Source organism: Nerophis ophidion, linkage group LG05 (assembly GCF_033978795.1).
Source record: "Nerophis ophidion isolate RoL-2023_Sa linkage group LG05, RoL_Noph_v1.0, whole genome shotgun sequence".
NCBI classification, from domain to species: Eukaryota; Metazoa; Chordata; class Actinopteri; order Syngnathiformes; family Syngnathidae; genus Nerophis; species Nerophis ophidion.
This window is the reverse complement of record NC_084615.1, coordinates 2,654,118-2,679,482: the sequence shown is the minus strand read 5'-3', so window position 1 is coordinate 2,679,482 and position 25,365 is coordinate 2,654,118. Positions and strand designations below refer to the sequence as shown.

Here is a 25,365-nt window from a genome sequence, read left to right as displayed (position 1 = left end):
GTATCTTCAAGTTCAACTCTTTAAAATTCAAAATACAACCGAAAAAAAGAACAGAAAAACTAGCTAATACGAATATTTTTGAAAAAAATGTAAAAAAAAAAATTTTGGAACACCATTAGTAATTTTTCCTGACTAGGATTAATTTTAAAATTTGGATGACATGTTTTAAATGGGTTAAAATCCAATCTGCGCTTTGTTAGAATATATAACAAATTGGACAAAGCTATATTTCTAACAAAGACAAATCATTATTTCTTCTAGATTTTCCAGAACAAAAATTTTAACAGAAATTCAAAAGACTTTGAAATAAGATTTAAATTTGATTCTAAAGATCTTCTAGATTTGCCAGAATATTTTTTTTGAATTTTAATCATAATAAGTTTGAAGAAATATTTCACAAATATTCTTCGTCAAAAAAACAGAAGCTAAAATGAAGAATTATATTAAAATGTTTTTGATATTCTTTACAATAAAAAAAAAATTAATTGAACATTGATTTAAATTGTCAGGAAAGAAGAGGAAGGAATTTAAAAGGTAAAAAGGTATATGTGTTTAAAAATCCTAAAATAATTTTTAAGGTTGTATTTTTTCTCTAAAATTTCTGAAAGTTATAAAAAGCAAAGTAAAAAAAAAAAAAATGAATTTATTTAAACAAGTGAAGACCAAGTCTTTAAAATATTTTCTTGGATTTTCAAATTCTATTTGAGTTTTGTCTCTCTTTGAATTAAAAATGTCAAGCAAAGCGAGACCAGCTTGCTAGTAAATAAATACAATTAAAAAAATAGAGGCAGCTCACTGGTAAGTGCTGCTATTTGAGCTATTTTTAGAACAGGCCAGCGGGCTACTCATCTGGTGCCCGCGGGCACCACGTTGGTGACCCCTGTTTTAGTACTACTTGGGTAAGCTATGAAGCCGCACCGCTTGATGGATTGTACTGTGCTCCAACATAAGAGTATTATTATGGTGTGTGTATAAATAAGGTAAGACATTATCTGGCGTTTTCATTTGCAATATTATTCAAAAGCAACTTTTCTTACTTTCTAGTACTTGCTGATCTGTATTTGGAATCTGCACGAATCCTGAAAAAATTGCGCGCATATCCGCCTTTGTAGTCCGTGCCGACCACATAGTCGATAAAATTCTTCTTTTTCTCTATTTTCATGTTATGGGACATTCATCCTCCGCTGTTGCCATTTCTAATATAAAGTAGTGTAAAGTTCTTACTTATATCTGTCAGTAAACTCGCCATGAAAGCACTAAAACACACCGGTGTAGTGACTTTACATTATTCACCCAAGGAACTTTAGTTACTAGAGAGTTCCGGTCGGACTGTTTTTCACGGGACACATTTCCGGCGTCGTTGTTGCATTACTGAGCCACGGATGAGGAGATGCTGCTCCGTTATTGATTGAAGTAAAGTCTGAATGTCATTAAAACAGTTAGCTCGCCAGATATGAAGCCAATTGAGCACCTATGGGGCATTCACCAGCAAAAGGTGGAGGAGCGTACCGTACCCTTTTGTGCCTTTCAAGTTGTAACCCGACTACTCTAAGTTGAATTCAAGTTTAATTTATATTGCTGAACTGTAAAGGAGTGTAAAAATAGAAATAAACAGGCTTTCTAGATGTAAACTGTCAAGAAGCTTTGTTAAAACTAAGAAATAACATTTTAGTTTTGACAGAGTAATTATTCTTTGTTAACATAGAACACATATAAAGTAAATGATTAGTTCTTTCACCACACTCTTGAGCACAATAAACACACATGACAAGTATTAAAAGAGTCCATGGATTAGTGCTAGTGTGTTTAGCAGAGTCTGTGTGTCAATAAAGCAGGCGTTATGTCCGGTAAGTAGACAGTCACATTCATACTCCGCCTCACACGCCCCAGCACCGTCTCTGTTACCCGTGCTGATGACAGCCACATTCTTGGTTTCCCTGGGGGACTTTTCCACAAATCAACTGAAAAGGGACAAGAAATACAACAACAAAATATGGCGGGGGGAAAAAAACACACATGTAAGATTTCAAATGGGGTACAAGCATACCTGCCAACCCTCCCGGATTTTCCGGGAGACACCGCCTCTCCCGAATACGTCCCGGAAGAAATTTTCTCCCGAAAATCTCCCGAAATTCAGCCGGAGCTGGGGGCCACGCCTCCTCCAGCTTCAAGCGGACATGAGTCTGTTTTCATGTCCGCTTTCCCACTATATAAACAGCTTGCCTGCCCAATCACGTTACAACATCTACGGATTTGAATAAAAAACTGCACACACAAGGAGACGAAGCAGAAGAAGGAGGAAGTTGCAGCCATGGCGACGCCGCCTGTAATAGAGTGATTCTATGTTGTCTGTTGCCATCTCCTGGTGGATGTTGGCTATAGCGTTATGGGGTTGCTTTTTGATTTGCCAACGATTTACATGGCGTTGCGCACCTGACGGCAAGTGAGCAAGTCTGTTCTGATTCCTGAAGCCCACAGTAAAGAGACGTAACTTCATCACCTCGCCTGGTTATTGACTCCAACCCAATATCTTACACCGTCGACGAGCAAAATGAAGAAATACGCATGCAAGTTCCAAAACGAATGGAAACATGAATTTCAATTTATCCAGGAGAGTTCGACGGGAAGGGGTATGTTGCCTGTAAATTTTGTAGAACAGACTTCTCCATTGAACACGGCGGCCGAACAGATATACTCAGTCATGAACGGCCAGCGAAGCACAAAGCGTCCGCAGCGCAGCATCGTTCACAACCCAGTATTATGGGCCACCTCGCAAAATGGAGACCCGATGGTGTAACTTATGATGAGACAAAGATGGCTATGCTGATAGCTGGAAGCAACATCCCGTTCTCGCTCGCCAGTACGCAAATAGCAGAATAAAGGTTACTCAAATAGTGAAAGGTAAGTGTTGTTGTTTTTTTTAGTAACCAGCAAGCACAGTACAGTTAGTAGAACAACTGTGTTTGTATTACTGTGTATTTGATGGGTGCCGTCTAAAATTAAACTATTTTATTTATATATATAATGAAATAAAAATATATAGCTAGAATTCACTGAAAGTCAAGTATTTCATATATATATGAAATACTCGAGTTGGTGAATTGGCTGTAAATATACTCCTCCCCTCTTAACCACGCCCCCGCCCCTACCACACCTAGTTCAGGCTCTAGCTCGCCATCCAACATGGTCAATTCCGCAGATAAATCACACTTAACACTCTCGCACGACGACCCACGACTTTAGTCGTTGGCTCCTGCAGCAACGTCCCTCTCGCTCTTCCTGGAAGCAGCCACTACTGGATTTTATGCTTCCCGCAATAGGTCACGTGACCGCGTGACGCAATGACGCACGCACGGACAGCTAAGACAAGGAAAATAAATAGGATATTTAATTGGGATTTGAAAGGTTATTTAAATAGAAAGGATATTTAATTACAATGATATTTAAACAGAAAGATATTTAATTACAAAGAATATTCAATGGGGTTTTCAAAGCATATTTAAATAAATAAATAAATAAATGGGTTGTACTTGTATAGCACTTTTCTACCTTCAAGGTACTCAAAGCGCTTTGACACTACTTCCACATTCACACACTGATGGAGGGAGCTGCCATGCAAGGCGCCAACCAGCACCCATCAGGAGCAAGGGTGAAGTGTCTTGCTCAGGACACAACGGACGTGACCAGGTTGGTACTAGGTGGGATTTGAACCAGGGACACTCGGGTTGCGCACGGCCACTCTCCCACTGCGCCATGATATTTAAATAGGGAGATTTAATGGGGTTTTGTCACCCAGGTTACAACTCTCAGTGGGAAAAAAATTGATCAACCCTGCCTTAAACTACATTTAAACTATCCATCCATCCATTTGACTAGATTTAATTCCTTTCTACCCGACTATATATTTCACTATTTGCATCGCTCAGCCCCGACCACCAGGTGTGGATATTTCCTGGCAACAATTCCTCCTGACATATGGTTGTCCTCCTTTCCTTCTGTGAGGCCACATCCGTGTCAGCGGTGAGACCAGTCGCATGTAAACACAATTGCTCTTGCCTGATGCCGTCTGGCAGGTCCGCCCGCAGAGAGAAAGAGAAGGATCAGGCCGTGACACATTCTACGGTGTCCAAGTAGTGTCACTCTCAATCTGTCCCTGAATCACTATCGGAGCAATACATGGCCACTACCTCATGAATCAGGTTCTGTAGTCCCGTACACGGAGGAGTCACTGACAAGACTGCCCAGGTTTGCATGATATCATCATCATTCAATCTTGAACACAAACCTGGCCGAGTTGCTTTGAAACGAGACTGTTTGATCATATTATCAATCAATCAATCAATCAATGTTTATTTATATAGCCCCAAATCACAAATGTCTCAAAGGACTGCACAAATCATTACGACTACAACATCCTCGGAAGAACCCACAAAAGGGCAAGGAAAACTCACACCCAGTGGGCAGGGAGAATTCACATCCAGTGGGACGCCAGTGACAATGCTGACTATGAGAAACCTTGGAGAGGACCTCAGAAGTGGACAACCCCCCCCCCCCCCTCTAGGGGACCGAAAGCAATGGATGTGGAGCCGGTCTAACATGATACTGTGAAAGTTCAATCCATAGTGGCTCCAACACAGCCGCGAGAGTTCAGTTCAAGCGGATCCAAGACAGCAGCGAGAGTCCCGTCCACAGGAAACCATCTCAAGCGGATCAGCAGCGTAGAGATGTCCCCAACCGATACAGGCGAGCGGTCCATCCTGGGTCCCGACGAGCGGTCCATCCTGGGTCTCGACTCTGGACAGCCAGTACTTCATCCATGGTCATCGGACCGGACCCCCTCCACAAGGGAGGGGGGGACATAGGAGAAAGAAAAGAAGCGGCAGATCAACTGGTCTAAAAAGGAGGTCTATTTAAAGGCTAGAGTATACAGATGAGTTTTAAGGTTAGACTTAAATGCTTCTACTGAGGTAGCATTTCGAACTGTTACCGGGAGGGCATTCCAGAGTACTGGAGCCCGAACGGAAAACGCTCTATAGCCCGCAGACTTTTTTTGAGCTCTAGGAATCACTATATTACATCTATACTGGCTCACCTGCACTGGCTTCCTGTGACTTTAAGGTTTTACTACTTATGTTTAAATCACTAAATGGTCTAACAGCATCCTATCCTGCTGATTGTGTTGCACCATATGTCCCGGTCAGAAATCTGCCTTCAAAAGACTCCGGCTTATTAGTGATTCCCAGAGCCCAAAAAAAGTCTGCGGGCTTAGAGTTTTTCTATTCGGGCTCCAGTACTTTGGAATTTCCTACCAGTAAAAGTTCCAGCAGTGTTTTTTAATCCTTTTTGAGCCAAGGCACATTTTTTGTGTTGAAAAAATGCGGAGGCACACCACCAGCAAAAATCATTAAGAAATGAAACACAGTAGACAATAAAACGTCGTCGTCGCAATTGTTGGATATGACTTTGAAGTATAACCATCACTATAGCTCTTGTCTCAAAGTAGGTGTACTGTCACCACCTGTCACATCAGCCCGTGACTTATTTGGACTTTTTGGCTGTTTTCCTGTGTGTAGTGTTTTACTTCTTGTCTTGCGCTCCTATTTTGGTGGCTTTTTCTCTTTTTTTTGGTATTTTCCTGTAGCAGTTTCATGTCTTCCTTTGAGCGATATTCCCCGCATCAACTTTGTTTGAGCAATCAAGAATATTTTGGTTGTTTTTACTCTTTTTTGTGTGTACCTTGTTGATTATTATGTCATGTTGGGATGTACATTGTGGACGTTGCCTTTGCTCCACAGTAAGTCTTTGCTGTCGTCCAGCATTCTGTTTTTGTTTACTTTGTAGCCAGTTCAGTTTTAGTTTTGTTCTGCATCGCCTTCCCTGACGTGCATTGCCTTTTCTTAAGGGCACTCACCTTTTGTTTATTTTTGGTGTAAGCATTAGACAACTTTTTACCTGAACGATGCCTCCCACTGTTTCCAACAACTACAAAGCAATTAGCTACCGACTGCCATCTACTCATATGGAAGACTATACGGTTGCTCTGACGATTTGTAGACAGTACAGACACTCACCAGCGGCACATTATTTGAGGACTATAATTACTGGTTTGCATAAAATATTTTTAACCCAAATAGGTGAAATTAGATCATCTCCCACGGCACACCAGACTGGATCTCACGGCACAGTGGTTAAAAAACACTGAGTTAGAGATGCTACCTCAGCCATGGAGATGGTAAGCAGCACCAAGTTCCTGGGGGTGCAGATAACTGACAATATGACCTTTGTCTGTACACACCGGAACTTTTGTAAAAAGAGCTCAGCAGTGCATGCACTTTTTGCGTCGGATGAAAAGAGCACAGCTCCCTCCCCCCATTCTCGTCACATTCTACAGAGGCACTATAGAGAGCCAACTGACCAACTGCATCTCTGTCTGGACTGGAGCCTGCAGTGCCTCAGACTGGAAGTCTCTCCAGTGAGTGGTGAGCACAGCAGAAAAGATCATCAGAACCCTTCTTCCTCCTATCAAGGAAATCACAAAAAGCCACTGCCTGACCAGGGCTCAGGAAATCCACAGAGACTCCTCCCACCCTCACCAAGGACAGTTTTCACTGCTGGACTCTTTCGCAGGTTCCGCAGCCTCCGAAGCAGGACCTCCAGGTCATAAAACAGCTTCTTCCCTCAGACCGTAAGACTCTTGAACGCATCATAATAATCCCCTCCATTCCCCGCAAAAATGGATTAACTCGCCGGAATATAAAAGACAATATAGAGAATAGAATAGAATAGAATAGAATATAACATACATTCATAAACATGGATGCATATGCAAAAGTGCAATATATTTATCTGTACAGTAATCTATTTATTTATATATGCACCTTATTGCTCTTTTATCCTGCACGACAACGAGCTAATGCAACAAAATCTTGTTCTTATCTGTACTGTAAGGTTCAAATTTGAATGACAATAAAAAGGAAGTCCAAGTCTAAGTTCAAGTCTAAGAAGCATTTAAGTCCCATTTGTATACTCTAGCTTTTAAATAGACCCCTGTTTAGACCAGTTGATCTGCCATCTTTTTTCTGCTCTGAGGTTATAAGGTGACCACAGATGAAGCGCTAGCTGTTCAAAGTCAGGACCCGGGGTGGACCACTCCGATGTGCATCAGTTGATGACGTCTCTGCGCTGCTGACTTGTCTCCACTCAAGATGACTTCCTCCTGGCCCCACTATGGACTGGACTCTCCCACTATGGACTGGACTCTCCCACTATGGACTGGACTCTCCCACTATGGACTGGACTCTCCCACTATGGACTGGACTCTCCCACTATGGACTGGACTCTCCCACTATGGACTGGACTCTCCCACTATGAACTGGACTCTCCCACTATGGACTGGACTCTCCCACTATGGACTGGACTCTCCCACTATGGACTGGACTCTCCCACTATGGACTGGACTCTCCCACTATGGACTGGACTCTCCCACTATGGACTGGACTCTCCCACTATGGACTGGACTCTCCCACTATGGACTAGGTCCACTCTACATTGCCCAAGGGTGGGTTCCCACATCTGCGGTCCCCTCCGACGTTACTCATCGTATCACATTGGGTTGAGTTTTTTTTTTACCTGATGTGGGATCTGAGCCGAGGGTGTCGTTGCGGCTTGTGCAGCCCTTTGAGACACTCGTGATTAAGGGCTACATAAATAAACTTTCATTGGTAAAACTTTGAACTTTCTGACAAGTGTAAAAATATGTTAACCACTAGTTAATAGATGGTCACTATTAAAGAAATATGATTTTTTTTTAACCATACAAATATAAGAACACCATCGGCTAGCATATGTAAACTACATGGTTGAAAAAAAACTAAAAAAAAAGGAAAATAAATGAGTATATTTTTACCAATTGCAAGTACAATTGAATACAAATGTATTTGATTTGCCCAAATGATAGTTTGTACTTTCTTAGTTTCCTCTGTTCTGGATGTCTATCTGTGTTGGCCCTGTATGAGGTTGCGACTTGTCCAGGGTGTACACCGCTGTGGAGAGGCGGAGCCGACGGTCCGACAGCAGGGCAGGGCACGCTGGAGCCCTGCCCAAGATGGCGGCTAGGAGGCGGAGAATGCGGCGGTGCGGAGAGGCGGGGCGTGCTGGGAGTGACGCCGCATACGATTGATTTATCTCCTCGTAGAGTAAAAAAGGAGAGGAGGAGGAAAGATCAAGGAAGGAGGTGGAGTGTCCGCAGCAGATGCAGCGCAGGAGAAGCGAGAGCAACAGAGAACAGCACACGATGGACGACGGCTGGAAAGCGACCGAGGAGCGAGCAGCGGAGAAGGAGCTGAAACGCGGTTCGAGCTGCAGAAAAGCTTTATTGCAAAAGTCAAACCTGCTCGAAAGCATGTCCTTCCTGGGTGGTCCACTGAACCCGAGCGACGACAGTAAGAGACTGTCACACCCGCCTTCCGCCCGATTGCACCCCTTGAGAACGCGAACGGGACAAGCGATAGGAAATGGATGGATGTATAATTTCCTGTCCGGGTACTTTTTTTTGTTCTACTTCCTGTTGGACTCCTAGTTTTGCTGCAACTTCACTTTCTGTTTAGTATCCCACCAGCACACCTGTTTTTCACTTCTAATCAAACCTATCGAAGTTCACCTGTCGCTCCCCACCAGTGCTGTATTGTTACCTTTTTGTCAGTGTGCATGTGTACCTAACGCTCGAAAGAATTGTATTTTTTGACCCGCACGCCACCTTCTGTCTCTGCACCCCGGAGTCACAATTTTGGCAATGTTGACAACCACTAAAATAAAATGGGATCAATAAACATAAATCAAAAAGGGAGGCTTACTTTTTCTTGTCCTTGTCCTTCTTGAGGGGCTGAGCCTGGCCCATCAGAGTCTCTGCAGCCACCCTCCTCCTGTTGAAGGCATTCATCTCCTCCTCCAGCTCTCGTTTTTTCTCTTCCAGGTTCTTCTTTTCTTCCTGGTGCAGCCGTTTGAGCTGCTCAAACCTCTCGTGGAGCTGAAAGCCAAAACAGAATAGAATCGGGACATGCCTGCCATGTCTGACTGTGTCATTGGGGCCAATAATCATCACCTCTTTTTCCTTTTCTTTCAGCTCTGCTTCGGTCTCCTTCACTTTGTTGACAAACATCTGCCTCATTTCTTCTTCCTTGATTTGCAGATCTCGAATGAACTCCCTCCTCTTTGCTTCATACGTCTCCTGCAAGCTGCAGATTAAAGTAAAATATTTGTTTTTGCTTTATATTGTGGTGAACTATTTTTAAAGGCCTACTGAAATGAGATGTTTTTATTTAAACGGGGATAGCAGCTCCATTCTATGTGTCATACTTCATCATTTCACCATATTGCCATATTTTTGCTGAAAGGATTTAGTAGAGAACATCCACCATAAAGATTGCAACTTTTGGTCGCTAATAAAAAAGCCTTGCCTGTACCGGAAGTAGCAGACGATGTGCGCGTGACGTCACGGGTTGTGGAGCTCCTCACATCTGAACATTGTTTATAATCATGGCCACCAGCAGCAAGAGCGATTCGGACAGAGAAAGCGATGATTTCCCCATTAATTTGAGCGAGGATAAAAGATTCGTGGATGAGGAAAGTGAGAGTGAAGGACTAGAAAAAAAAAGGAAAAAAAAGACGAGGGCAGTGGGAGCGATTCAGATGTTATTAAGACACATTTACAAGGATAATTCTGGAAAATCCCTTATCTGCTTATTGTGTTACTAGTGTTTTAGTGAGATTATATGGTCGTACCTGAAAGTCGGAGGGGTGTGGCCACGGGTGTGGTGACCGCCAGTGTCTTCGCTGGAAACCACGTTTCTCGACGAGGCAAGGCTCCTCCACGGTGTAAGCATCCGACAATCGGGGGCGGCCGTTGGCAGGAGGCAAGAGAGTCCGCAGCAGCAGGAGGCAAGGCATGACGCAAGCTCTCCGCTCATGTCTACGGTAAGAGCCGACTTAATAACACCGTTTTCTCACCGAAACCTGCCGGTTGACATGTGGTAGAGAACCATGTTCCCTTGACCGCTCTGTTCCATAGTAAAGCTTCACCATCAGCTTTCGGGAATGTAAACAAGGAAACACCGGCTGTGTTTGTGTGGCTAAAGGTGGCCGCAACACACCGCTTCCCACCTACATCTTTCTTCTTTGACGTCTCCATTATTAATTGAACAAATTGCAAAAGATTCAACAACACAGATGTCCAGAATTCTGTGTAATTATGCGATTAAAGCAGACGACTTATAGCTGGGATCGGCGCTGGATCAAAATGTCCGCTACAATCCGTGACGTCACATGCACGCGTCATCATTTGCATCATCATACGCCGACGTTTTCAACAGGATACTTTGCGCCAAATTTAAAATTTCAATTTATTAAACTAAAGCGGGCGTATTGGCATGCGTTGCAATGTTAATATTTCATCATTGATATATAAACTATCAGACTGTGTGGTGGCTAGTAGTGGCTTTCAGTAGGCCTTTAAGTGACATGTTTATTCTTATTTTAACACTTTTTTTTCTAAATTCCATTGTATGTTATACTCTCCTGACACCACCAGATGGCAGTATAAGTGTCCACATAAGCGGCCACAAGACCCCAATTCAGTAGTGTACACAATTTTGGAAATAAGAGTTAAAAGGTGATGTCCACGTATGTGGCCACTAAGCCTTTTTAATGACTAAACGATGACGTTTACCTAAAGGACTGACTGTTAGGGTCTGTGTCCTTGAAGCCCATCTCCTCCAGCTTGCAGCGGCGGTAGAGCTCGTAGTGGCGCGTGTGCGTTTGCTCACGGAGATCCTCCATGTTGACACGCAGCAGCATCTCCCTCAGCTTGACAAAATCACAATGGTTCTCATTCTCCACTGGCAGGCAGAAAAGTTCACATAAGTGATGTGTCAACTGAACATCTTGTGAGCTTACAGAAGACTCACCTTGTACTGTTCCCCAGGGGTACAGCCTAGCTTTGACCATCTTATTGCCTACTTTGACTTCTTCCACACTGCCCACCACAGCAAAGGGGAGGTGCGTCTGTAATGGAGTTCAAACCACAGCTCGAGTCACCGCGCCGCGTTGAGTGATGGAGAGCGCCATTACCCAACATGATGACATCACACATTCAAATGAAAAAGACATACCAGAGCCAAGAGATCAAAACAGTCCGATTTAAAATTTATATAAACATGGAAGTATTTATTTTATATACATCAGAACAGGCGGTAGGGCATTAAACGAGAAGGAATAACAGCACAGGTCTATAATTATATAGCCAGTGGTTCTCTAACTATTTTCAGTCATGTACCCCCTGTGAACATTTTTTTCATTCAAGTACCCCCTAATCAGAACAAAGAATTTTTGGTTGAAAAAAAGAGATTAAGAAGTAAAATACAGCACTATGTCATCAGTTTCTGATTTATTAAATTGTATAACAGTGCAAAATATTGCTCATTTGTAGTGGTCTTTCTTCAACTATTTAGAAAAAAAGATATAAAAATAACTAAAAACTTGTTGAAAAATAAACAAGTGATTGAATTGTAAATAAAGATGTCTACACATAGAAGTAATTATCAATTTAAAGTTGTTATGATCCATATTGTTGTGTTGTTCTTTTTCGCATCACATTCTGTTGTTTGGACTTCCTTATTTCCTGTTTGCTCTGTCACCATGGCTGCATATTAGCTCCACCTACTACTCTCCGTTCACGCACACCCACGCCTTATTTAAGCCTGCTTCTTTTGTTATTTCGTGCTCGGTTCCTAATTTGCTTTCACGCAACAGATGACGACTGCTTTCCATTCTTTACTCACTAGCTTTCGCGCTACGCTGTATTTTTCCCCAGCTTTCATGCTAGTTGTTTCTGTTTTCCCTTTTTGTGCCTTTGTGCCAAGTATCGTGTGTCTGTTTGTTTTCCTAGCTCCCATGCTAGCGCCATTTGTTTGCCTTTTCTGCCTAGCACCAGTGTTTTTGTTCTTAGCCTTTTTATTAGTTTAATCAATCCTTTGTGACTTACGCTGTGTTCTTGCCCGACGCATCCACGGAAGAACAAATCCGGCATCGCTATGCCAACCAAGTCTCACAAAAGTGTCCTTTTTGGGGATTGTAATAGAGATCCATCTGGATTCATCAACTTCATTCGAAACATTTCTTCACAAAAAAAGAAATCTTTAACATTAATATTTATGGAACATGTCCACAAAAAATCTAGCTGTCAACACTGAATATTGCATTGTTGTATTTCTTTTCACACTTTATGAACTTACATTCAAATTTTGTTGAAGTATTATTCAATAAATATATTTATAAAGGATTTTTGAAACGTTGCTATTTTTTTTAATATTTAAAAAAAAATCTCCCGTACCCCTTGGCATACCTTCAAGTCCCCCCCGAAGTACACGTACCCCCATTTGAGAACCACTGGCCTACACATATATGTGTACATATTATATTGATATAATGGATATATAATTCATTTAATATTAAGAGTATACAAAAGTTTGACTCCTACCTTGTTTAATTCTGTGATGTAGTCCTTAAAGTTTTGTACCCAATCAGAAATATCAAGCAGCTAAAATGCGCCAAACATGGAGTGTTTTTTATTTTTACCCATCATGCTTTGTATTGGCAAAAAAACGGAAACCTTTATAATTTCCCCCCCACCCCCGATACAAAGATCCCCCAGATCAAGAACTCCCTTGGTGCTCCGGGTGCATCTGTTAAAAGCAGCCTCAGAAACCTTAGGGTTGTGTTGGATCAGTCAAAGTCTTTGGAGGGTCACTGCCGTCAAATGACCAAAAATCTGTTTTTATCATCTCAGAAATCATCCTAAAGCAGGAGTGTCAAACTCAAATACAAGGAGGGCCAAAATGTAAAACTGAACAAAGCCGCGGGCCAAGGTTGAACACATTAACCTTTTAGGTGGTAGCGTGTATTGTACCGTCCCGGAAGAGTTAGTGCTGCAAGGGATTCTGGGTATTTGTTCTGTTGTGTTACGGTGCGGATGTTCTCCCGAAATGTGTTTGTCATTCTTGTTTGGTGTGGGTTCACAGTGTGGTGCATATTTGTAACAGTAATAAAGTTGTTTATACGGCCACTCTCAGTGTGACCTGTATAGCTGTTGACTAAGTATGCTTTGCATTCACTTATGAGTGTGTACAAGCTGCTTATATCATGAGGCTTGGCCGGCACGCTGTTTGTATGGAGGATAAGCAGACGTGACGACAGGTTGTAGAGAACGTTAAATGCACGGCTCTCAATATTGTTGTCCGGGTGGAAATTGGGAGATATTCACGAGAATGGTTGCCCGGGGAGATTTTCGGGAGGGGCACTGAACTTCGGGAATCTCCCGGGAAAATCGGGATGGTTGGCAAGTAGGAGCATTAGCGGTGAATGTGGTGTTACAGCGCCAACACCTCTGTATAATACCGGCGGGCCAGTTCTAATGCTAATTTGATATTGCCTCCAGGGCCAAATGAAATTACATGGCGGGCCAAATGTGGCCTGCGGGCCAGAGTTTGACACCCATGTTCTAAAGTGAGAAATTGGTCGTCAATATTGGATCTTGAAATGATCATTCAGGCGTTTATTTCGTCTCGTATTGACTATTGCAATTCTCTCTTCACCCTTTTCAACAAGTCAACGCGAAAGAGACTTCAGACTACAAAATACGGCTCCCAGACCCAGAACAGCCAATATCACCCCCGTTTTCTCCAGTCTTCATTGGCCTCCAGTTAAATTCCACGTTGACTTTAATATTTTAGTCCTGACATTCCGTGCGTTGCTTGGTGGACCCCTCAGTACATCACTGATTTGTTATGCCCCTACTCTTCAGGGCACAGCTTCTCGTCTTCAGGCCAGGGTCTTCTAAAAAACCCCAAAACTTGTTTTAAAACCTGTGGAGACCTGGCATTCCAGGTTATAGCTCCCAGACTCTGGAACAGTCAATCCCTTCTTGATCTTGACTGTGTTGAAACATTTAAGTAACAATAGAAAACTTATCTTTTTAGTAAAGCGTTTAGTTAATGCACCTTTTAACTATCATTTATAATCCATGTTGTATCCTTTGTTTGTTTGGTGGTAGCGAGCGTGTATATTGTAGCATCCCTGAAGAGTTAGTGCTGCAAGGGGCTCTGGGTATTTGTTCTGTTGTGTTTATGTTCTGTTACGGTGCGGATGTTCTCCCGAAATGAGTTTGTCATTCTTGTTAGGTGTGGGTTCACAGTGTGGCGCATATTTGAAACAATGTTAAAGTTGTTTACACGGCCAGCCTCAGTGTGACCTGTATGGCTGTTGACCAAGTATGCCTTGCATTCTCACACGTGTGTGCAAAAGTCGCATATATTGTGGGACTGCGCCGGCACGCTGTTTGAATGAAAGAGAAGCGGACGTGGCGACAGTGTGTAGAGGACGCCAATACAGTGCTTTTAAGGCACACCACCCCAATATTGTTGTCCCGGTGGAAATTGGGAAAAATTTGAGAGAATGGTTGCCCCGGGAGATTTAGGAGTCTCCCGGGTAAATCGGGAGGGTTGGCAAGTATGGTCCCCCCTCTGGCCAAAATTAATAAAAAATAAATAAATAAATATGTGTTCGTCGGGATTGCATGTTACTGCGGGCTCGTTCTCCCGGGATGCAACCATGAGCTAGAAACCAAGAATACCAACGCAAATAAGGAAGCCAGACAGTGAATAAATAGCTCTCTGATTAGTGCCCAGCAGCAGGTGAGCATCCTGGACACTAATCAGAGGCAGCTGGAACCAAACAGCACCCATGGTAACCAAAACAGGAACTGAGGGAGTCCAAAACTAATAGAACAAAACCTAAACAAAACATGATCCAGGCCACGGCTCATGACTATATATATACAGACTGTAATTACTTGAAGTAAATAATAAACATTAAAAAACAATTACAAAAAATAAATAAAAAAGAACTAAAACCTTTACTTTTTTATATTTGCATGTGTTGTCAATGTTGTGAATACAAATCTTCATATATCTAGAAAGTGTGGTTGTATAGAGCAGTGCTTCTCAAATGGGGGTACTTGAAGGTATGCCAAGTGGTACGTGAGATTTTTTTTAAATATTCTAAAAATAGCAAAAATCCTTTATAAATATATTTATTGAATACTATTTCAACAAAATATGAATGTAAGTTCATGAACTGTGAAAAAAAAATACAACAATGCAATATTCAGTGTTGAGAGCTAGATTTTTTGTGGACATGTTCCATAAATATTGATGTTAAAGATTTCTTTTTTGTGAAGAAATGATGAAAATTAAGTATGAATCCAGATGGATCTCTATTACAATCCCCAAAGAAGATGATTACTTCTATGTGGAGAAATCTTTATTTATAATTTAATCACTTGTTTATTTTTCAAAAATTTTTTAGTTATTTGTATATCTTTTTTTCCAAAAATGCTTTGCTCTGATTAGGGGGTACTTGAATTAAAAAAAATTTCACAGGGGGTACATCACTGAAAAAAGGTTGAGAACCACTCGTATAGAGGTAGGCATTTTTCAGAGGTCTCAAGAAGGTCACAAATACAAGAACGTGTGTGTGTGTGTGTGTGTGTGTGTGTGTGTGTGTGTGTGTGTGTGTGTGTGTGTGTGTGTGTGTGTGTGTGTGTGTGTGTGTGTGTGTGTGTGTGTGTGTGGCTCACGTTCATGGAAGAGTTAATCTCAGCCACAGCCTCGTCCTCGGTGGGAAACTGATATATCTGCACTCCATTGCTGACCAGCTCGCTCATAATTTTGATCTTGAACTTGTCCAGTTCGCTCCTGGATACAATGTCCGCCTTTGCAATGACAGGGATGACGTTCACCTGCGAACAAAGTGCAATCGGTAGGGGTGTCACGGTACGTGTATTTGTATTCAACCGTTTCGGCACGGGGGTTCCGGTTCGGTTCGGAGGTGTACCGAACGAGTATCCACACGAACATATGAAGTGGCCGCCTAAGCTAAAGTCTTAACAAGCTGCTCTGCTTTCTGCCTCTGTCTTCTACACAGCACCCAGCGTTGTCCCACCCACACAACCATCTGATTGGTTACAACCATAGCGGTAACAGCCAATCAGCAGTGCATATTCAGAGCGCATGGAGTCAGTGCTTCTGCGGTGGGGTTAGCAGATAGGTGTTTGTTTAGCAGGTGAGCATAATGCAGTGGACTCTCCCCAAATTATAATAAACACCTCCCATTCAACTACCAGTACGGATAGGCAATTATATTATCCGCAACCGCGTCACCAAAGTCGTCATCCACCCGCCGCCCACCCGAACCAACATTTTATCGGAAACGCACCCGCCCGCTGAAATACATCAGAGGTTGGCCACCTTTACCACTCACAGAGTAACGAAGACAATTGGAGCCGGGAGAACATCCTCACAGTAACACAACATAAACGCAACACAACAAATACCCAGAATCCTTTGTATCCGTGACAAAACCTGAATATATTTGACACCCCCGCGCCCCCAACCCTGCCCACCGTACCGACGCACGGGGTGGAGGGGAGGGGGGGGGGGTGAAAAATATATTCAGGAAGTTCACGGATACAAAGGATTCTGGGTTGTGTTGCGTTTATGTTGTGTTACTTGGAGGATGTTCACCCGAAATGTGTTTGTCAATCTTGTTTGGTGTGGCTTCACAGCGTGGCGCATATTAGTAAGTGATAAAGTTGTTTATATCACAACCATTAGTGTACTCTGTATCACCCAGTATGCCTTGCAGTCGTGTGCGTGTTGGCGCGGAAGCCACACACAACATGTTGCTGGACTGACAAGCAGATAGTACATGTTGTAGAGGGCGACAAAGTCAATGGCTTCATAGCACGCTCTAATACTTATTATCTGGGTGACTAGAAAATATTAGCGTCTCCTATTGTCTTCTTCGCTTTGTGACACGGGTCTTAAATGGCTCTTTATTTCCTGATGATTCAACCGCCACCCGCCCGAACCTAATTAAAATCTATTTTTTCGTCATGTCACCCGCCCGACCCGCGGTTTATCCGCGGACCCTGCTGATGAGACCGCAAACCGCGCATCTCTAACCAGTATCATCACTATGAGCCCGTTGACCTTCTAGAAACAAACTCGCTTGCAGTCCTGGCTTGAGGTGAAGGCTAAATAGCTTTTAGCGTAACGTTAGCTCATTGTGCGGTGTGTGTGTGTGTTCGTGTGTAAGTGTGTGTGTGTGTGTGTGTGTGTGTGTGTGTGTGTGTGTGTGTGTGTGTGTGTGTGTGTGTGTGTGTGTGTGTGTGCTAGTGACATAATAATGTAAGTGCATCATAAAGCCTACATGAACTCCATGGTGTTCAGGGAGGAATAGTCTCTCCTATTGCTATTGTACTATTTTTTTCAGCTATAGTTACATGAATCATTAGTGATGTAGCAGCCTAGTTTTGAATGGCGGGGTCCCTGCTATCACATGTTGATAAAAATATAACATTTACATAATAAAAATCAACAACAGGCTTACCCAAATGCTGTAATAAATTAAGCATGATGAGTTGACTTGAAACTGTTTAATGTTGCACTTTTTCCCAATGTTAAAAGAATAAAGCCATTGTTTACAAATTTGGCAAATAAATAACCCAAAAATGTATATTTTGTTGTTTTCTTACAATACCGAAAATGAACCAAATCCTGACCTCTAAACCGAGGTACGTGTCAGGCTTGCCACTTACAGGTTGTTTGTGTTTTAGTTTTTCTTCTGTGTGTGTGTAGTATTTCCTGTCTTTAGTTCCTGTCGGCACTCTTATTTTGGTTTAGTTTCCTGTTTGTCTCCCTGAGTGCTGTATCCCCTCAGCTGCGGCTGATTGGCACCTGGCCACACCTGGTGTCAATCAGCCCGTTCCTATTTAGACTTGTTTTCTCCTCCAGTCAGGGTTGTATTATTGTCATGTCGATGTCACCACCACCTGTCTTGTCGGTTGTAGCTTTGTCTACTTCTGTTCACTCTGTTCATGCCATAGTTCCGTGTTTTTGTTTTTAGCCAAGTTTGTTATCCGCCTCGTGTGCACCTTTTATTAGTACCCTTTTGTTTGTTCTTGTTCTAGTATTTTAATTCAATCATGCCTCCTTCTCTGCATCTCGGGGTTCGTCAGTACGTACCGAAGCGAAATAGTTGTGTAGCGTTACACTCCTAGCAATCAGTACTTGAATGCACTCACCTTGCTGTCCAGCTTCTTCATGGTGACGAGATCCAGGGACTTGAGGGAGTGGCCGTTGGGAGCGATGAAATATAGGCAGATGTGGATTCTCGTGTCATGGAGATTGCACAGGGAACGTTTTATTTTGAGCTCTTCTTCCAAGTATGTTTCAAACTGAGCATCAATGTAATCCAGTATGGGTTTATAGCTGCAGGGGAAAGAAGGAAAAACACGAACCCTTGTGTTGTTTTTTTTGGTCTTACATTTGTTCTGGCAGTGTATTTTTCCAAGTTAACAAAAACACCCTCTTCATTTGTGCAAAACCCCTCACCTTTCTTCTTTGTTGATCTGGTCGCCGAAGCCTACTGTGTGCACGACGGTCAGCTTGAGGTTAACGTTGCTCTCCTGCAGATCATATGTCTGTGGTCGTAGGAGCACTTCTTCCTCATAATGGCTGCCTTCTTCACTTTCAAACCTTGTGTTGAACAGTGTGTTCATTAAGGTGGACTTGCCGATCCCCGTCTCCCCTAAGGACACAGAAATGACAAGTTGGAAAGCCATCCATCCGTCCATCTTCTTCCGCGTATCCGAAGTCGGGTCGCGGGGGCAGCAGCCTAAGCAGGGAATCGATTGATTGATTGAAACTTTTATTAGTAGATTGCACAGTTCAGTGCAGATTCCGTACAATTGACCACTAAATGGTAACACCCCAATAACTTTTTCAACTTGTTTCATCAATTCATGGTACAAATATATACTATCAGCCTAATACAGTCATCATCATAGTATATACATGAAATTATTTACATTATTTACAATCCGGGGGATGGTATGAGGAGCTTTGGTTGATATCAAATAGTGTCAAAAAACCAAATGTTCTTTTTAAATCTATTAGTTCTGTTCTTAATCCGAATCGAGCCACTTCACTGGAGATGACAAATGAAACTTGCGAATAATTTCTCTCCTTTTTTAACGACAAGGTTGCTACTATTCGGGCAAATCTCTCTCCTTCTCCATTGAGTTCCAATGTGGGCAGTCGGTGCTCGGCTGTGTTTCGTCAGTTTGAGCCTGTGTCTATGCTTGAGTTTAAAGGAATAGTTGACACACTAAAACCCTGGTCCTGTCCCTTAGACCAAGTCCCCCCTCACTTTTTTAAAGAAGTCTGGGACTCTATTGGCTTGTCTGTTAGGGATATCATCAACAGCAGCTGGATTTCTGGCAGTGTGCCCTCTTTTTGTAAAGGAGCTGTTGTTGAGCCTTTGATCAAAAAAACAGGTCTTGGTCCGACAAGTTTGTCAAATTATCGGCCCATTTCTAAATGACCTTGTCCGTCAAAAATTTTGGAGAAATGTGTTTTGGTGCAACTGCTGCCTTTTTTAGATGAAAATGGCACTTTAGATCCATTTCAGTCTGGATCCAACGCTTTGCACAGTACTGAATCTGCACTTTTAAAGCTTTTTAATTATTTGCTTTTAATGTGAAGTGAAGTGAATTATATTTATATAGCGCTTTTTCTCTAGTGACTCAAAGCACTTTTACATAGTGAAAGCCAATATCTAAGTTACATTTAAAGCAGTGTGGGTGGCACTGGGAGCAGGTGGGTCAAGTGTCTTGCCCAAGGACACAACGGCTGTGACTAGGATGGCGAAAGCAGGGATCGAACCTGCAACCCTCAAGTTGCTGGCACGGCCACTCTACCAACCGAGCCATACCGCCCGGTAGCGGTGTCTGATTTTGGCAGCTCTGCCATTTTAGTGCTTTTAGATCTTACAGCTTTTTTTTATTTATTTTTTCCCCTTGGCCTCAGTCTGCACCCCCACTCCAGGGCCTAGGCTAAGACCAATTGTTTTATTTTATTTTGATCTTCTATTTTTTTCTCCCATCCCCCCCCCCTTGTTTACCTGCATGTCATCTTTTTTGTAAGGGGCGCTGGAAGCCGGCAGACCCGTCAGCGATCCTGTTCTGTCTCCCTGTAATGTTTGTCTGATCTTGAATGGGATTGTGCTGAAAATTGTAATTTTCCTGAAGGAACTCTCCTGACGGAATAAATCAAGTACTATCTAATCTAAGCTGCCTTTGACATAGTCGACCACACAATTCTTTTAGAGCGCCTGAGAGACTGTGTGGGTGTCAGGGGGACTGCATTAGAGTGGTTCAGATCCTACCTGTCAGAAAGGTCCTTCTCTGTCAGGCTGGGGGACGCCACCTCTTCTTCTGCTCCGCTGTACTGTGGTGTCCCCCAGGGGTCTCTTTTGGCCCTATAGTTTGACATGTACTTGGGTATCAGGGAGGTGTAGCGGATTTTATAGACCAGGCTCAGTGCAAGTTGTTTTACTCTGTCCTCCACCCTGAGCCAGCCCACTTTGGAGAAGTGGGTAGGAGTGAGGTGTGATCTGGGGTGGATGTCTAAAAGTAACTGGACTAGCTTGTTCTGGGATGTTTGGAGGCTAGATTTGAGGGTTTTGGAGGTGCTGGGGTACCAGGAGGTGCAAGCGTAATCGAAAAAGGGTTGAATGAGAGTTCCCGATAGAATCTTCATGGTGCTTTTGTTGACCAGAGAGGAGATTCTGTAGAGGAATTTCGTTCTTTGGTTGACTTCCCTCTCCCCAGCCACTTCGTCCAGCTCTTCCCGGGAGATCCCAAGGCGTTCCCAGACCAGCCGGGAGACATAGTCTTCCCAACGTGTCCTGGGTCTTCCCCGTGGCCTCCTACCGGTTGGACGTGCCCTAAACACCTCCCTAGGGAGGCGTTCGGGTGGCATCCTGACCAAATGCCCGAACCACCTCATCTGGCTCCTCTCCATGTGGAGGAGCAGCGGCTTTACTTTGAGTTCCTCCCGGATGGCAGAGCTTCTCACCCTATCTCTAAGGGAGAGGAGGAAACTCATTTGGGCCGCTTGTACCCGTGATCTTATCCTTTCGATCATGACCCAAAGCTCATGACCATAGGTGAGGATGGGAACGTAGATCGACCGGTAAATTAAGAGCTTTGCCTTCCGGCTCAGCTCCTTCTTCACCACAACGGATCAATACAACGTCCGCATTACTGAAGACGCCGCACCGATCCGCCTGTCGATCTCACCATCCACTCTTCCCTCGCAAGTTGGAAAGCGAAGGGGGAATTTCAAAATCATAGTTCAAAAAATGTGCGTGCGATATTTGGACTTACCTACGCAGAGGATGTTGAAACTGAAGCCCTGTGCAACGGATTTGCTGACCAACTGATCTGGGAAACTATCAAAGCCCACATGGCCCCCGAGCTCCAGGGTTCGTTTTTCTTCATTCTGCAGGCAAGGAAAACAGACGAGACACAGTTTAGTCTGAGTCAGGAGTCGGCAACCCAAAATGTTGAAAGAGCCATATTGGATCAAAAATACAAACAAAAAAAAATCTTTCTGGAGCCGCAAGAATGTCAAAAGCCCTACATAAGTCTTATATTGACAACACAGGATGTAAGTGTCTATATTAGCTATATTAGCCTACTATCAAAGGTTGATGCAAATCTTCATTGACAGAAATGTTGTTTTCAATTTTTATTCTCCACATTTTTACAGCATTGGAAAACATTAGTAAAATTGAGGCTTCTCAGAGGATGAGATCAATTCTAGAAATGACTGGCCCATAATGGCCAAAGGTACAGATGTTTGTGTCCAAATTAAAGGAAACGGCACGCTGTCTTCTTCTAATGGATTTATTACAATCTTTGCAGGCTGGGTAATGTTTGCTGTGGTCTGGAACAACATGGCACACAAATAAGTATGTGAAATGCAGCCAATATTACATACAGATAATGTGTCATGAGACATACAAATATAAATGAAAAACACAGAGGACATAAGTAAAGGAAATTAAATGACCTTAAATATAGCTACAAACAAGGCATAATGATGCAATATGTACATACAGCTAGCTTAAATAGCATTTTTACCACTGTGTTACATGGCCTTTCCTTTTAACAACACTCAGTAAACGTTTGGGAACTGAGGAGACAATTGTTTTAAGCTTTTCAGGTGGAATTCTTTACCATTCTTGCTTGATGTACAGCTTAAGTTGGGTCTCCGTTGTGCTATTTTAGGCTTGTAATTGCGCCACACATTTTCAATGGGAGGCAAGTCTGGACTACAGGCAGGTCAGTCGTGTACCTGCACTTTTTTACTACCAAGCCACGCTGTTGTAACACATGGCATGGCATTGTCTTGCTGAAATAAGCAGGGGCGTCCATGATAACGTTGCTTGGATGACAACATATGTTGCTCCAAAACCTGTATGTACCTTTCAGCATTAATGGTGCCTTCACAGATGTGTAAGTTACCCATGTCTTGGGCACTAATACACCCCCATACCATCACACATGTGTAAGTTACCCATGTCTTGTTCACTAATACACCCCCATACCATCACACATGTGTAAGTTACCCATGTCTTGTTCACTAATACACCCCCATACCATCACACATGTATAAGTTACCCATGTCTTGTTCACTAATACACCTCCATACCATCACACATGTGTAAGTTACCCATGCCTTGGGCACTAATACACCTCCATACCATCACACATGTGTAAGTTACCCATGTCTTGGGCACTAATACACCCCCATACCATCACACATGTGTAAGTTACCCATGCCTTGGGCACTAATACACCCCCATACCATCACACATGTGTAAGTTACCCATGCCTTGTTCACTAATACACCCCCATACCATCACACATGTGTAAGTTAGTCATGTCTTGGGCACTAATACACCCCCATACCATCACACATGTGTAAGTTACCCATGTCTTGGGCACTAATACACCCCCATACCATCACACATGTGTAAGTTACCCATGCCTTGGGCACTAATACACCCCCATACCATCACACATGTGTAAGTTACCCATGTCTTGTTCACTAATACACCCCCATACCATCACACATGTGTAAGTTACCCATGTCTTGTTCACTAATACACCCCCATACCATCACACATGTGTAAGTTACCCATGCCTTGGGCACTAATACACCCCCATACCATCACACATGTGTAAGTTACCCATGTCTTGTTCACTAATACACCCCCATACCATCACACATGTGTAAGTTAGTCATGTCTTGTTCACTAATACACCCCCATACCATCACACATGTGTAAGTTACCCATGTCTTGTTCACTAATACACCCCCATACCATCACACATGTGTAAGTTACTCATGTCTTGTTCACTAATACACCCCCATACCATCACACATGTGTAAGTTACCCATGTCTTGTTCACTAATACACCCCCATACCATCACACATGTGTAAGTTACCCATGTCTTGTTCACTAATACACCCCCATACCATCACACATGTGTAAGTTACCCATGCCTTGTTCACTAATACACCCCCATACCATCACACATGTGTAAGTTAGTCATGCCTTGTTCAGTAATACACCCCCATACCATCACACATGTGTAAGTTAGTCATGTCTTGTTCACTAATACACCCCCATACCATCACACATGTGTAAGTTACCCATGTCTTGTTCACTAATACACCCCCATACCATCACACATGTGTAAGTTAGTCATGTCTTGTTCACTAATACACCCCCATACCATCACACATGTGTAAGTTACTCATGTCTTGTTCACTAATACACCCCCATACCATCACACATGTGTAAGTTACCCATGCCTTGTTCACTAATACACCCCCATACCATCACACATGTGTAAGTTACCCATGTCTTGGGCACTAATACACCCCCATACCATCACACATGTGTAAGTTACTCATGTCTTGTTCACTAATACACCCCCATACCATCACACATGTGTAAGTTACCCATGCCTTGTTCACTAATACACCCCCATACCATCACACATGTGTAAGTTAGTCATGTCTTGGGCACTAATACACCCCCATACCATCACACATGTGTAAGTTACCCATGTCTTGGGCACTAATACACCCCCATACCATCACACATGTGTAAGTTACCCATGCCTTGGGCACTAATACACCCCCATACCATCACACATGTGTAAGTTACCCATGTCTTGTTCACTAATACACCCCCATACCATCACACATGTGTAAGTTACCCATGTCTTGTTCACTAATACACCCCCATACCATCACACATGTGTAAGTTACCCATGCCTTGGGCACTAATACACCCCCATACCATCACACATGTGTAAGTTACCCATGTCTTGTTCACTAATACACCCCCATACCATCACACATGTGTAAGTTAGTCATGTCTTGTTCACTAATACACCCCCATACCATCACACATGTGTAAGTTACCCATGTCTTGTTCACTAATACACCCCCATACCATCACACATGTGTAAGTTAGTCATGTCTTGTTCACTAATACACCCCCATACCATCACACATGTGTAAGTTAGTCATGTCTTGTTCACTAATACACCCCCATACCATCACACATGTGTAAGTTACCCATGTCTTGTTCACTAATACACCCCCATACCATCACACATGTGTAAGTTACCCATGTCTTGTTCACTAATACACCCCCATACCATCACACATGTGTAAGTTAGTCATGCCTTGTTCAGTAATACACCCCCATACCATCACACATGTGTAAGTTACCCATGTCTTGTTCACTAATACACCCCCATACCATCACACATGTGTAAGTTAGTCATGTCTTGTTCACTAATACACCCCCATACCATCACACATGTGTAAGTTAGTCATGTCTTGTTCACTAATACACCCCCCTACCATCACACATGTGTAAGTTAGTCATGCCTTGTTCACTAATACACCCCCATACCATCACACATGTGTAAGTTACCCATGTCTTGTTCACTAATACACCCCCATACCATCACACATGTGTAAGTTAGTCATGTCTTGTTCACTAATACACCCCCATACCATCACACATGTGTAAGTTAGTCATGTCTTGTTCACTAATACACCCCCCTACCATCACACATGTGTAAGTTAGTCATGCCTTGTTCACTAATACACCCCCATACCATCACACATGTGTAAGTTACCCATGCCTTGTTCACTAATACACCCTCATACCATCACACATGTGTAAGTTAGTCATGTCTTGGGCACTAATACACCCCCATACCATCACACATGTGTAAGTTACCCATGTCTTGGGCACTAATACACCCCCATACCATCACACATGTGTAAGTTACCCATGTCTTGTTCACTAAT

The 25,365-nt window shown here is 42.9% G+C and overlaps 1 protein-coding gene across 2 annotated transcripts in view; it reads right to left on the bottom strand.

Annotated features, from left to right (window-relative positions):
* LOC133552502 (septin-8-A-like) overlaps positions 1–25,365 on the bottom strand; it is a 35,875-nt gene that overhangs the window by 6,037 nt on the left and 4,473 nt on the right. The window contains exons 2-10 of one of the 2 annotated variants that reach the window (XR_009806724.1): positions 21,344–21,458; positions 18,507–18,702; positions 18,197–18,383; positions 15,689–15,850; positions 10,962–11,058; positions 10,724–10,892; positions 9,101–9,233; positions 8,853–9,025; positions 1,906–1,961 (exon numbers count right to left, since the gene is read on the bottom strand). Coding sequence is in view for 1 of the 2 variants with exons in the window: in XM_061899712.1 (XP_061755696.1) it covers positions 8,853–9,025; positions 9,101–9,233; positions 10,724–10,892; positions 10,962–11,058; positions 15,689–15,850; positions 18,197–18,383; positions 18,507–18,702; positions 21,344–21,458 (1,232 nt within the window). In the remaining variant the exon portion in view is untranslated. The remainder of the gene's footprint in view (positions 1–1,905; positions 1,962–8,852; positions 9,026–9,100; positions 9,234–10,723; positions 10,893–10,961; positions 11,059–15,688; positions 15,851–18,196; positions 18,384–18,506; positions 18,703–21,343; positions 21,459–25,365) is intronic. The other variant, XM_061899712.1, reaches the window with a different exon arrangement.